The 13863-nt window shown below is 42.2% G+C and overlaps 1 protein-coding gene across 1 annotated transcript in view; it reads right to left on the bottom strand.

The window, feature by feature from the left end:
* The window catches only part of GPALPP1 (GPALPP motifs containing 1), a 50547-nt gene that overhangs the window by 14004 nt on the left and 22680 nt on the right, over positions 1-13863 (bottom strand). The window contains exons 3-6 of the mRNA XM_040425431.1: positions 12808-12894; positions 10529-10625; positions 4347-4478; positions 967-1131 (exon numbers count right to left, since the gene is read on the bottom strand). Of these exons, the coding sequence (XP_040281365.1) occupies positions 967-1131; positions 4347-4478; positions 10529-10625; positions 12808-12894 (481 nt within the window). The remainder of the gene's footprint in view (positions 1-966; positions 1132-4346; positions 4479-10528; positions 10626-12807; positions 12895-13863) is intronic.

Raw genomic sequence — 13863 nt, 5'->3', positions numbered from 1 at the left:
AATAGCCCATAGAAGAGAGAAAAAGAAAACCGAAAGAGAACAAGGAGGTTGCACCTGTCTGATGTGCCTGCATGTTCATCTGTGGCTGTGAGTATATTCACACGAGTGCGTAGGATCAGCAAATATAGTACTTCACTATCAGTGCCATCTCGGATATTTCACAGGGTGTCTGGAGGAAGAGGACACTTGTGATCCTGATGTCTTACCTATATATATCGTAGTGATGTCTTACCTATATATATTGTAGTGGATGGTTTAAACTTAGAGGTTTTCTCCCAATCAACGCGCAGTCTTGTAAAATGTACTTTTTTTCTAAGGCTGAATCTTTGTAAGAACATAAGTCTATAAACCTCAACAGAAAAAAAAAAAAAAAAAAAAAAAAAGAAGATTAGGGGCCAGTAAAACATGCGCACAGCTCCTGAAATTTCACCTAACATCCTTAGATGTACAGGTGTAACAGTCATATCTAATACACAATTAAAGGGGTTTTCTGGTACTTCGTTACTGATCAGTTGGTGTCTGACACTACCACCGATTAGCTGCTTTGTAAAGCCACCAGCGATTGAAATGACATAGTGGATGTAGCTTTCTGTCCCCTCTATAGTGCCCGGCTCCGGTGGCTGTCCGAAACAGCTGTACGGTGGTAGCACCAGACACCCATCGATAACCTATCTTGACTGACATACTGAGGTCACCACTTATTCACTTACATGAGAGCCAAGCTCCAGTACTCGGGCGCGGCCCCTACACAGTGGATGAAATCTTATGCCTCCAGCTCTGTCCACTGTATAGTTCCAGCGCTGGGACAATATAGCTGATAGGTGTCAGTGTGAGGTCAGACCCCCACCATTCCGAAATTTAAGGTCTATTTTAATGATGAGCCATAATGTAGTATTGGCGAACCCATTTAACTAAAAATGTATGTATTAAAAGAAAATACTTTCTATTCAACATTGAAATACTCACCCTTACTTTCTTCTCCCTGTCAGCAGGGGTATCTGTCCAATCCGACCTATCCTTGGAACGTTCATTAGTTCTTCTCTTAAATGTTCTCGGTCCCAGGCCAAAGTTAGTCAATTCTGGAGGAAGCTCAGTCATCCAAGACTCTCTTGCGGGATTCTTGAGCTCATCCTTCAATACAAGATATTGGCTTAATTTACATGTTTTATGTAAAGTAAAATACCCAATACTTTCCCAAAGAGAAGCATATAATAGGAATACCTTTAAAAGGAGTTTCCAGATTTTCTCAAATATATCACTCTCTTGCGATCACTCATTTACTAATGATATTACCTGTATTGTCCCTATCTTCAGATTACAATGTTATTCACGTGACCCTATCTGTAGCCCTCTGCGTTTCTTCCAGTGACGTCAGGTCCACTGGCTTGCTTCTGGGTCTTCATGTTTCTTTCTGGTACTGGCTTCATCCCTGCCCATTTCTGAAGACAGGGGCCATAAAGGTAATAACATGGTATTAGGAAAAGAGCGATCGCAGGAGAGTGATACAGGTACGATGCCTTGTAGGACTAGCTCAGCTGACTGTAATGACACCTTTCACTTAGCCATCCATTGCTTCCTTCCTTGCATTACAGTCAGACGAGCTCACCCTACAAGGCATCCTGCCTGGTTTCTCAGTGAATTTCCTGATGACGGATTCCCTTTAATGGTTCGTATACAGTAGTGTTCCAAAAAAATAGCAGCGAGTTGAAAAAAATCAAATAAAATCTGTAAATTATAATAACTTATTTCTATAAATGCAAATGCCCTGGAAATACTTCACATTCAATTCCAAATCAACACAACAGCAAATTGTTTCTAGTTTGTGTTATTCCTTTGCAGAAAGTAAAGAAAGAGGAATATAAGCTGTAAAAAAAATAGCAGTGCCAACATTTTCTTTAAAAATGTAATGTATAAACTGAAAGAATGTTTGAGATATCACTTTACTTTGAATTAATGAACTAATATTTAGTGGTATAACCATTGTTTCTGAGAATTGTGTGACATCTGTGTTGAGTCAAACATCTTCTGTCCCCTCTGAACAGGTATTCCAGTCCAGGGCATTTGGACTACGTTCCACGATTCTTCTGCATTTTTGGGTTTTGCCTCATAAACCACATTTTTTTTATATCACTCCACAAGTTCCCTATAGGATTTAGGTCAGGAGATTGGGCGGGTCACTCAAGATGTCGTTTTCTTACTGGGGTGTTTTGGGTTATTGCGGTGTTGAACCACTCATTTTAAGGGCATTTCTTCAGCAGAGGGCAACATGATCTCCTCAAGTATTCTGACATATTCAAACTGATCCTTTGTATGTGATAAATAGGCCCAACACTTATGAGAAACATGGTCGTCTGATGTACTGTCTGCGGCCACTCAACCCAAAAACTATTCTGTTTTCATCAGTCCACAGCATATTGCACCGTGTCTCTTTGGGCCACTCAATGTGTTTCTTGGCAAATTTTAACCTTTTCAGGACATGTCTGTTTTTCCATCACCGGGACTTTGAATTGTCTTCTGATTCTAGCAGTACTCACTGGTAACTTCACATCTTCTTTGATCTTTCTGGAGGTGATCACTGGCTGAGCCTTTGTCCTTTTGGCTATTCTTCAATCCATTCAAACAGTAGTTCCATGCTTCTTTCCGCATCTTTCAGGTTTTGGTTGCCACTTGAGAGGCATTTGAGATCACTTTAGCTGAGCATCCTATAATTTGCTGAACTTCTCTATATCTATTTCCTTCTCCAATCAACTTTCTAATCCAAGTTAGTTCTAAATCAGAACAATGTCTGGAACAACCCATGTTTCCCAGTATTTCCAATGGAAATGCACTACAACCAACATGTGCAACATTTGCCTACCAAATAAATCCAACACCTAGAATAACCCCTCCCTAATGCCCGGGCCCCTCATATAGGTTATACTTACCCCACTCCCCGGGATTAGAATTGCTCCTGATCCCCGCACGGGCGTCATCTGAGATGCTAGGGACGCTCGTCCCCATCGCAGCCTGCTATTGGCTGCTTCGACCCCCTCCCTGTCGCCAGTTGTTTTGATCCGCATGACGTGGAGATACAGCAGCGGCCGTGCAGGTATCTGAAGCGACGCGGGTGCCGGGGAGCAGGGTAAGTATAACCTATATGAGGTGTCCGGGCATTAGGGGGGGTTAATATAGGGGTTAGATAACCCCTTTAAATGTGGGCCAAAATTGACAGCTGTTATTCCATCGAATTAATGACTTCACCAATTTACCTCCTCACTGCTATTACTCTACTACACTTACAAGTAAACGTGGAAATGTAGAATAATCACTTCTACCAAAAACAGTGATTTATCAGGTTAATGATGTTGGGCTGCTATTTTTTTTTTTTAACACTACTGTAAATGGATGCGGAGCTGCAGTATCATTCACAGCAATTAGTCATTGTATTGATCTGTACTGTTCTGTGCCTGTTCGGAAACAGCTGATCGGCCGGGGTCAAAGCGAATGATCTGATATTGATCCCCTATCTTAAGGAGTGGTCATCACTATTACAGTGCTGGAAACCAAGCTTCACTGCTCTCTCTGATGAGGATATACATGCAACTTCTTCATTCTACTTACAGGTGTGCATTATAAGCTTTGTCTTCTGACCTGCCACCTCACTGGCATTCAGTAAGACGTGTCTCATACTTAGCTATATTATGCTTATTCATGTTAGTTATTTATACTGCTCTGTATTTTGTATGTACAGCACCTGAAAGTTAAAGGGAACCTGTCACCATGAAAGTGCAATGTAATATGCAGGCAGCGGGTTATAGAGCAGAAGGAGCTGAGCAAATTGATATACAGTTCTGTGGGAGAAGATTCAGTATAACTTGGATTTCATTCTTTGATATTCCTGTTCATGCTGGCCTTTGAAGTCCAGGAGGCGGTCCTATCAGTGATTGACAGTCTTCCCTTTATGACTGTGTATACAGAGATAGCTGTCAGTCACTGATAGGACCGCCTCCTCGACTTCAATCAGTGACTGACAGCTATCTCTGTATACACAGTCATAGAGGGGAGGCTGTCAACCACTGATAGGACCGCCTACTAGATTTCAAAGGCCAGAATGAACAGGAATTTAAATCTATAAATTATTTAGTTTTGCTGAATCTTTTCCCACAAAAGTATATATCAATCTGCTCAGCTCCTCCTGCTCTATAACATGCTGCGTGTAGCTGAAACACCATGTTTAATGTGACAGGTTCCCTTTAAAAGGTGCTAATAAATAAATAGCCAGAATTACCAGCAAAGCAGATCTATCTAAAATAAAATGAAAACATATTGGTCATTTGGCAACTGTAGCAGAGACTAATAAACCTCACATCCTTTGAGGTAAGCTTCTGTTTCATTTTCAAGGCACGGCGTTCAATATCCTCAGCAACACTGGATTGGACATGCCCTTTGGCAGGTAATGGACCAATGACATCATCATCATCATCATCATCTGCTGCTTTCTGCAGGAAAACAAAAAACAAAAACAAAAATAGAAAACCATACAATTTCACAACATAGAAGCACATTTTAACTGAAGACGTACGTATGTATCTGAAATATCACGGTAGTAACACTGACAACCATCATATGGCGCTTCCTAAAGGACTGACAGCATACTGCTCAAACTACAGCGCCACTATCCGTACTTAAATGCAGATGATGTGAATTTTGCTTTTCTGCATTTGGTTTATGTTCACTGAAGAACAGTGACTGGCCACCTTACAAGATACTGGGTATATGTGACGACCGGGCAGGAGATCCTTTACCCACAGTGGATCCTCAGTCCCGTTAGGGACAAAGCCTGGTGGTGGTTCCGCCGAAGTTATGAAGAGGCGCCGCCCTCTTCATGACTTCGGCGGATTCTCCGCCAGTTCTAAATGTAAGACAGCTGGTCTGCCGGCCTATCCCCTTCCCTGCCCACAATTTTAGACCTGGAGTGAGTGGGGAGAAGTTGCAGATTGTGATGCGCCTGAAATATGCCTAAATTAGGCGTATTTCAGAATGATTAATGACCCCCCTAAGTCCATATAGCCCGAGCTCTAGCATAGCTTTTATTTCATTTCGAGGAGTCCGTTTACAGGTCATTAGAATAGAAATGCATGACACAATATTGTCCACGTCAGTTATGTAAATGTCCCTGTTATACTATGAACTATAATGGCAGTGTGAACACGGCTTAATACATATGAAACATAGAACATGTATAACTATAAATCTGTGTGTCAGATAATCTGGCGCTTACAAGTCCCAAGAGCGCTGAGTTTTCAGATTTTAGGTCCTGGATACATCAGTGGAGTAATTAGGACTTAAATGGTGTACTTTCACACAGGTTACGTTTATCTGGTAGCCAGTGTCCCAAGTAGTAAAAAAAAAAGATTATTATTATTTTTTTTAATAAAAATGCTGTCTTTCACACCTAAATACGCCCTAAATTGCTGGCCACGTAGGGTCTCCCTTCCCGCTAAGTTGCTGTTCACTGCCGGTTGTCTGTCTCTAGCAGCAGAAACATGAGACGAGTTTTAGGAAGTGGGGCTGTGTCCTTTGTGTTCCTGCACTACACAGAACTCATAAACCATGTCTTGCCTGCCTGCCTGCTCCAGAACCCCCCCCCCCCCCCAAAAAAAAACGTATAACTAACAGGAGCCACAAGCTATACATTTACACAAGAGTCACCATATTTTTTGCCCTATAAGATGCACCTAGAATTTAGCGAAGAAAAATAAGAATTTTTTTTTTCCATCTGATCTGAGGTCTTTTTCTTATTTATCATTAGCAGAGAAGAATTTTTTTTTTTCATCAGACCCCCGAATGCTCATCAGACCACCAAATCAGACCCCTAATGCTCAGATCAGACAACACAAATCAGACTCCCAGTGTCAGACCCCCTTGTGCTCAGATCAGACCCCCCAATGTTCAGATCAGACCCCCAATGCTTAGATAAGACCCTCCATGCTGAGATGAGGACCCCCCCATGCCCAGATCCCTCATGCTCACATCAGAACCTCCCATGCTCAGATCAGACCCCCATACTCAGTACTATACTATATAAAGAAATTTCCTACCTCTCCTGATCGGGCACCGGGCTCCTGATCAGGCACCTGCTACTCTACAGGTCTGATACGGTCTCCACTGTGACCTGATGCGCACAGCGCTAGGTCATAGGGCGAGTCTCCACCTACTACATTCTGACACTGTGTGCATCAGGACGTAGTGGTGAGCGAGCTGGAGCTGCAGAGTAGCAACGGTGCCCGATCAGTAAAGGAGATCTGAGGGTGGGGTGCGCTGGTCTGACTGCTTCCCAGCTCCACCGCTAGAGCCGCACTTGAAGAGGCAAAGAGCAGCATGCGGCTCGAGAGCCGTGGGTTGGCCACCACTGCTCTATTGTATGCAGCTTCTGTAAAGTATATCTGCTATGGCTTTATCATCTCTAGACATACAGTGAGAAGTATAACTTGCCTGGGGAGTGATGGATATGTCCTGAGGATGAATACCACAGTTTACTTTGCAGAGGCCGTGTATGCAGGATTGAAACGGATGATGAGGATCTTTGGGGAAGAGCTGTAGAGCAGGGACACGGGGTAGTGATCTCACATATGGAGAGCACAAACTGTCTGGGGAGTGATGGATGTGAGATCACTCTACTATCCCTGCTAACAACTCTTTTCCCCATTCCTGCCAGTGTCCTTTACTGCAGCCTCTGTAAAGTAAATGGACTATGACTTTTTCTCCTGTTTTTATTATTATTATATTTATTATGGACATACTGCCTTATATATCTGGTTGGGTAGTGAGCACTATGGGCATTAAGTACTGGCAGAGTTCAGAGCTGTGGACCTGCCCCAGAACTCTAGTGAGGCTGAGTTCACATCAGCATTCAGCTTTTCCGTTCTCCTGCTCTTATAGGACGGGTGCGTTAGGTTTCTGCTCGGAAGAAGATTATTGAAGCGGAGACAAAAGTCGTGCATGCAGGACAGAGCTAGAGAACGGAAAGGCTGAATGCTGATGTGAACTCAGCTTGAGCTGCAAATGAGGATTCTGCATGAACAGAGCTGTCAGACAAAAAATATGAAAAAGGTAAGCACCTTTCTAAGCAAAGAGGCCCATATGTACTACAAGCCGATGCCTTTAGCTTACATTATCGGTAAAGTACAGGCCTCCTTTGAGGCTCCGTTTTTTTTTAAACTGCGGCAACAGTTACAGGTTTGTAGACATGGTTTAAAAAAAACTGAATAAACCATAAAATCGGTCAAGATGGTGGTAAAATACAGGGAAGACAAATAGTAAAAATGCATAGGTGATTATAGTAGTAAAATAGGAGGAATTGGAGGAATACTAACATAAAGCTGTTTCCTTAGGCAAAACATAAAACATCTTAGTGCACTGTATATTTCTCAGTATGTGGGGCCAGTTATCTGATCTTTTTCTTACCAATTGAAAATTTGGGTCTGAAGTCAGTAAAAGGAAATAGGAAGATTCTTGTTCATATAAAAAAAAAAAAGAAAATTCATACATAAAATCTAAAACCTGTTAAATCTGCACTTTATGGGAATGCACATATGTGACTATATATGAAAATGTCCAGGACACACGGCTTTATGTGGAAATGGTGAAGAATTGTACGTTTCAGTAGATTAGAATTTATTGTGGTTTACATTTCGGTTTCTCAGATCTATTTTGCCTTTCAAACTGACAGATGGGAAATGAAGCAGAACAGGGCTCCAAAATCCACTGACAGGTCAAGTAACATCTGCCTCGCTCTGGGAATTAGAAGCGCCAAACATGGGAAAAAAAGAGAGCTGTGCGTTGGTCAAATTACTGTGGTTTTTGTTTCCAACTTCAAGACCTGAATAAGTAAAAAATACTATAAAATATAATATACCGGTAAGCAATACAACTTTCATGGGAAGGCTACATGTAAGGAGACAGGATCACAAGTTCATATTTAAAATAATGGGCCCTGAATTTGTTCTCTAAACCACAATGGACCACTATGCTATACTTACTATATGAAAATAAAAAAAATCTTTGGGGGACATTTGTCAAAACTGGTTTAGTTGCCCATAGCAACCAATCAGATTCCACCTTTCATTTTCCAACAGAGCTGTGAAAAATGAAAGGAGAAATCTGATAGGTTGCTATGGGAAACCAAGCCAGTTCTACTTTACACTGGTTTGATAACTCTCCCCCTTTGTGCACATTTTTGATCAAAATTGTGTTGGGCCCATCTACCTATCTTACCTCTTTTGGCCTACAAAATTCAGGGCAATGTAGAATCCAGCTAGATTACATTTTGATTAAAAGCTCTGAGCAGATGGACGGTTTCCAGTGTTTGTCTATATCTTTGCGCATGGAGCAGTGTGCTGCTGTATATAGTGTTTGTTTGCTTTTGCATTGCAGCCTTGTTAGCATGCACCTGTACTTTCATTTCATATTGTTTGGAGGAAGCCACCTTTAGAGGCATTCAGTTATGCATTCCATCATAATAGAAGTCTGGCCATAGTCTTCTATTATGACGGAATGCCTCTAATCGCATTTTTTCAGACTTACAAACTATGTTAACACTGAGCTAAAGAGCTGCCTCATCCTCCTCTCTGCTCTACTTGCCAGGGATTATGATTCTGAATACAGATAAGATCTTCAGTAAAATCTCTGTAGGAATGGAGTTCATGAGGAGACATGAAGTAGAAAGAGGACATACTGTGGTAATGGAGACTGCATACAAGTGCTGCTGCTCATTAACCTCACCCCACCCTCCTCTGTACTTCATGTCTCCTCATTAACTCCATTCAGCTGAAGATTTATCAACTGTGTTCAGCATCATAATCCCTGACAAGTAGGAAGAGGAGGCTGAAGCAGCTCTTTAGCTCAGTGTTCTGAAGTAACTTGCCTTCCTGTGTGATTAGGACAGGTTCTGTGTGTACTAATAGGATGGCGGCCATTTTATTTCCCCTGATGATTGCTCCCTACACAATATGAGCCATTATACCTAATGAAAGGTATGTGGGAATATAATTAGAACAAAAGTAATATTTACGTATTTTCATTTTCTTAATTCCTGGAGAACCCTTTTAATGCTCTAGACCAAGATTAAGAGCTGCCACTCCCACCAGATGCCTCTGTTCTCATATATACACATAGTGGGTCATCCATTGCACCCCATTGTCTGGCTGCAGCGAGAAGTAGTTTGAATGTTACATCGGTCGTGCGTGTGCACTGCCATGCCACGTCTATGGGACTGATGTGCTGAGTGACAGTGAGAAGCAATGGGGGATTTAGGACCACTATTAGAGTCCCAGCAGTGGGGCTACCAGCAATCAGACATTTATGTTTTTAAATGTTGATTCTGGGAAAAAAACATTTAATAGCTGTTTTTTATGTAATCTACCAGTGGTTCTTGCAGTGTCGGACTGGGGTACCTAGGGCCCACCAGTAAAATTTATTTTGGGGGCCCACCGTACGGATACATTCAAATATAATAAATAATCTAGCAAGTTTTTTTTATATGAACATAGGCTGGTTGAGGTGCTGTACATAGAATATATATATATGTAGTGCAGTAAGTCTACTGTGTTATGTGCCACTTGTGCAGGGGGTGGGAGACTAGGGGCCCACCTTGCTCAGGGGCCCACCGGGGGATTCCCCTGTACCCCTGTGGGCCAGTCCGAGCCTGTTCTTGCATAAAACACCCTGTATTATTATTTTTAGCTTCCAAGAGTCCCCATTGGTGCTACAGCTAATCTGCTAAACAGAACCAGTCTCCTTCTCCCTCTGGCTGCTCACAAGATAGTCCCTTCTTACTTCCACTGAAGCAGGAATCTTCTCAGCTATACTGCCATGTTACTGCAGAGGCTCTTTCATTTCTCTAAGAAGCAGGCAAAAGTATTTCTATTAGCTCCTCTGTAGTAAGGAGGATCACTATGCAGAGACCTGACTGTAGGAGGAATGATTAAGCATGGGTGTCCACTAGTAATTAGCCGATTAGGTGGATGTGCACATCGCTATACACTTTGAACAATAGGTGGCGCCATACTATGCAAGTCAGTGTCATAACTATTCAGTGGATTGTGTTTTTGCAGCATATGAATGGCAAAAATTGTTATTTGTTATCAGTACTGGAGATGAGCAAATCGATTTATCTCATCAACAAGAGTTCTTCACCTGCGAGGTGATGTCCCCGCTGCTGATGAAGTGCCCCCCTCTCATTTGATAGACAGGGCTGGACATCTCTCCCAGCCCTGCCAATCTTTGGCCTGTGCAAAGTAGTGGTGCACGCGCAGGATTGTCAGGGGTGGGTGTGATGTCCGGGCACGTCAATCAAGTGGCATCCCCTGATTGGCTGGCATCTCGAATCAATACAATAATTATAGTTAACGGGGTACATCACATTAGTAAAATAAAAAAAAATAAAAAAAAATATATATATATATATATATATATATATATACACATATATACATATATATATATATATATATACACACAAAAAAACGGTGCCAAGGCGGCCAATTACCTTATACTTATCTGAAGATCCTTCATAATCAGAACCATCCTCGCTATCTGAACTTTCTCTTTTAAAACCAGGGGGCAGGGCTGGACCTATAACCGGTCTTAAAAAAAACATCATATCTCTGTTAATGATAACAAAAAGAGGAGCACTGAAGAAATAAATAAATAAAAACATATATATTACCTAATACAAAATGTTTGCAATGAAATAGTAACTATAAAAATTAAATTAAAAAAATAAAAAACTATCAAAAAACCCCAGAAACAGAAACACAGAAGACTTAACTACCGGTATGCTCCGTTTTTCCAAGACTTTAAAGCCTGGCTGCACAATAAAGAAGCGAGGCAATCAAAGTCGGCTCTGTTCTTTAGAATTGCTGTCTGCCTGCAATTCCCGACACCAAGCACAAATTACAATGGTATGGCAAAGTCTGTTATTAAACTGCTGCCCGATATTTCTATGGAAGATGCTCAAATGCTAAGGACAGAACCTCCGCTAACAAGACAGATGACTAAAAATATCTAACACATGGAAAAGTCAAAAGCATCCACAGCAAATCCACTCGTTTGTCTGACAAAATGGAAATGTGGAACTTGCAAAAAACATCGGAAATAAACTGATCTGAATAATTTTTTTTAATTAAACAGGTTGTCCTGCCATATATATTAAGGACCTATCTTCAGAATTGGTCATCAATATCTGATCGGCATGGGTCCGACATTGGTCATTACACCACGTGTTGTCTCCTGTGAATGGAGAGAGTACTTGTCATTACACTGCACCGTCATGATTTCAGAGAAAACGGACACATGCTGCGCCACCTCCTCTTATAACAGCTGATCAGCAGGGGTGCCTCGTGTTGGACCCCAACTGATCTGATATTGATGACCTGTCCTGACGATAGGTCATTTATAAATATGGCGGGACAACCCCATTAAAAGGCAAAAATAAGCAGGTGGACTGCTACAATGTCTTAGGCTAGGGCTACACGGCGCCAAAAAGGGAACAACTACATTTCAACATTTTTTGTAATGACAGTCAATGGCGTCGCACGAAAATCCAACTTGGATGAATTTTTTGCGACTGTTGTGTAAAAAATGCAGAGCGACTTAATCTATAGGTTTTACCTACACGTTCTCTGGCACAGAGAATAACAGTTTCCGATAATTATGATTAGCGCCCTAAAGTAAAGTAAAAGTTAATATATTTGGAAGGTGTACTGTCAAAAATAAAACTATCAACCAAATTGTTTCATTTTCAGTACCTGCAAAATCATAGCAAAAAATAGAACGCCAAAAAGACTAAAATTGGACTAAAGCTGGCCATACTAAATTAGATACATATACAAAGAAAAAGACACAAATGCAATAGCACTCAGCAACCAGCATTCTGCCCTGCCTCTATGCTGGATGAGGCATTGGTGTACATTTTGGCCAAAGCGTAATAAGCCACTCACCACGTCAAGGTCGCCTCTATGGAGTGGTCCCTAACACTAGTTCCTACCTGTTTGTGGGCCATGACAGCCACACAAAGTCCAGGGAATGCAGGTGCAGCATGCACGCCAAGCACACTCTGCTTTTAACCACGTCCGGTGCCATTACAGCTTTCATCGGATCCAGGGATGCAAGTACCAACATGCATGCTGAGCCCACTATCTACTTCTCCTGTGTGGCTGTCATGGCCCATAAACAGGTAGGAACTACTGTTAGGGACCACTCCATAGAGGCGACCTTGACGTGGTGAGTGGCTTATTACGCTTTGGCCAAAATGTACACCAATGCCTCATCCAGCATAGAGGCAGGGCAGAATGCTGGTTGCAGAGTGCTATTGCATTTGTGTCTTTTTCTTTGTATATGTATTTCGCCATAGCGATGTGCACCGGCATACAGGGTTGTGCTGACTGAATCCCCCACATTTTAAATTAGATACATGTCAACCAAACCTGAGGACCATCTATGTATGGGGACCTCCCAAGCATCTGCCGACCTGAGAGATATCAAATGTGTATGGCCAGCCTAAGGCCACGCCCACATCTGTTGCGGGAGAGGAGCAGACTACTGGAATTACCATATCCAGCATAGCCAGACACCACCAGATCCCAATCCCATTATAGTGAATGTGTCCCAGAGGGCCCCTGCGGTGTCCAGCTATGCCGGATACAGTAATTCCAGTAGTCTCTTTGGCCGGAACAGACTACCAGAATACTGTACCGCAGCTGTGAACCTAGCCTAAGATATAGGTAAAGTGGTTAAGAAGGAAAATGGTAAGAACACAACATATACCTTTCAGGAGAATCCGATGGTCTTGTAAAACCTGGTGGAAGGGCAGGCCCAAAAAATTCATCATCATCTTGCGGAGTTTCTAGTTTTCTGCAAACATAATAATTCAGTTCTTATCAATTAAAGATAATCCCTGTAAGAACTCAGACAGTAAAATCACCTACTGCCCAGGAAGAAGTCAATAGGCCTTGTGCAACCAACTAGATTCCAACTTTCATCTCCAAACCTGACCTGGAGAAATGTGGGTCACATTTTCAGAACAGTTCTTCGTTTATTGCACATGGGGCACTATATGGATCTCCAATAAACACTTGAATTGTTTCCATGCTTGCTGGGACAATTCCATCAACCAGGGCGCAAAAGGGACGGTGTTTGTGCAAGTTGTGTCCCAAAGTGGTTGTTTGAGGAGAGCGGTCCAGTCCGCTTTGGTGGTATTGCCAGGTGGTCCAAGGGGCCAAGATTTACTTTTTACATGTTGGTAAGTAGTTATTCCTCTATAGCTTGAAAAATGTATTCAGATTGTGGCAAGGATGCCATATCACAGCATATGACCGCTGCAGCCAATCACTGTCCCTAGAGGTAGAGCGCTGAGGACAGTGATTGGCTGCAGTGGTCATGTGCTGTATTCTGGCACGTCTTTGTAAACAACCAGAGAATAGTGCTGGAGAATGTAGCGAGTTTATCATGTTTTTTTTGGTTTTTATTTTAAGCCATTTCAGAGCTTGTGCAAGATTTTTTAATTATTGGACAACCCCTTTAATCCTTTAAAGGGCATCTGTCAGCAGATTTGTACCTATGAAACTGGCTGAACTGTTGCATGTGCCCTTGGCAGCCGAAGGCATCCGTTTTGGTCCTATGTTCATATGTGCCCTTCATTGAAAAATTAAGTTATTGTATATGCATATGAGCCTCTAGGAAACGGGGGCGTAACCATTAGAGGCTGAGCTCTCCATGCCACTGCCGCATCCTCTGTACTTTGACTGACAGAGCCCGACAGTGTAAATGTGATCACACCTGGGCCTGTCAATAATGTGCAAAGGGCGCAGCAGTTGCAGAGAG

This window comes from Bufo bufo, chromosome 3, assembly GCF_905171765.1.
Source record: "Bufo bufo chromosome 3, aBufBuf1.1, whole genome shotgun sequence".
Classification (NCBI taxonomy): domain Eukaryota; kingdom Metazoa; phylum Chordata; class Amphibia; order Anura; family Bufonidae; genus Bufo; species Bufo bufo.
Note: the sequence above shows the minus strand (reverse complement) of the source record. Positions and strands in the feature narration are given on the sequence as shown.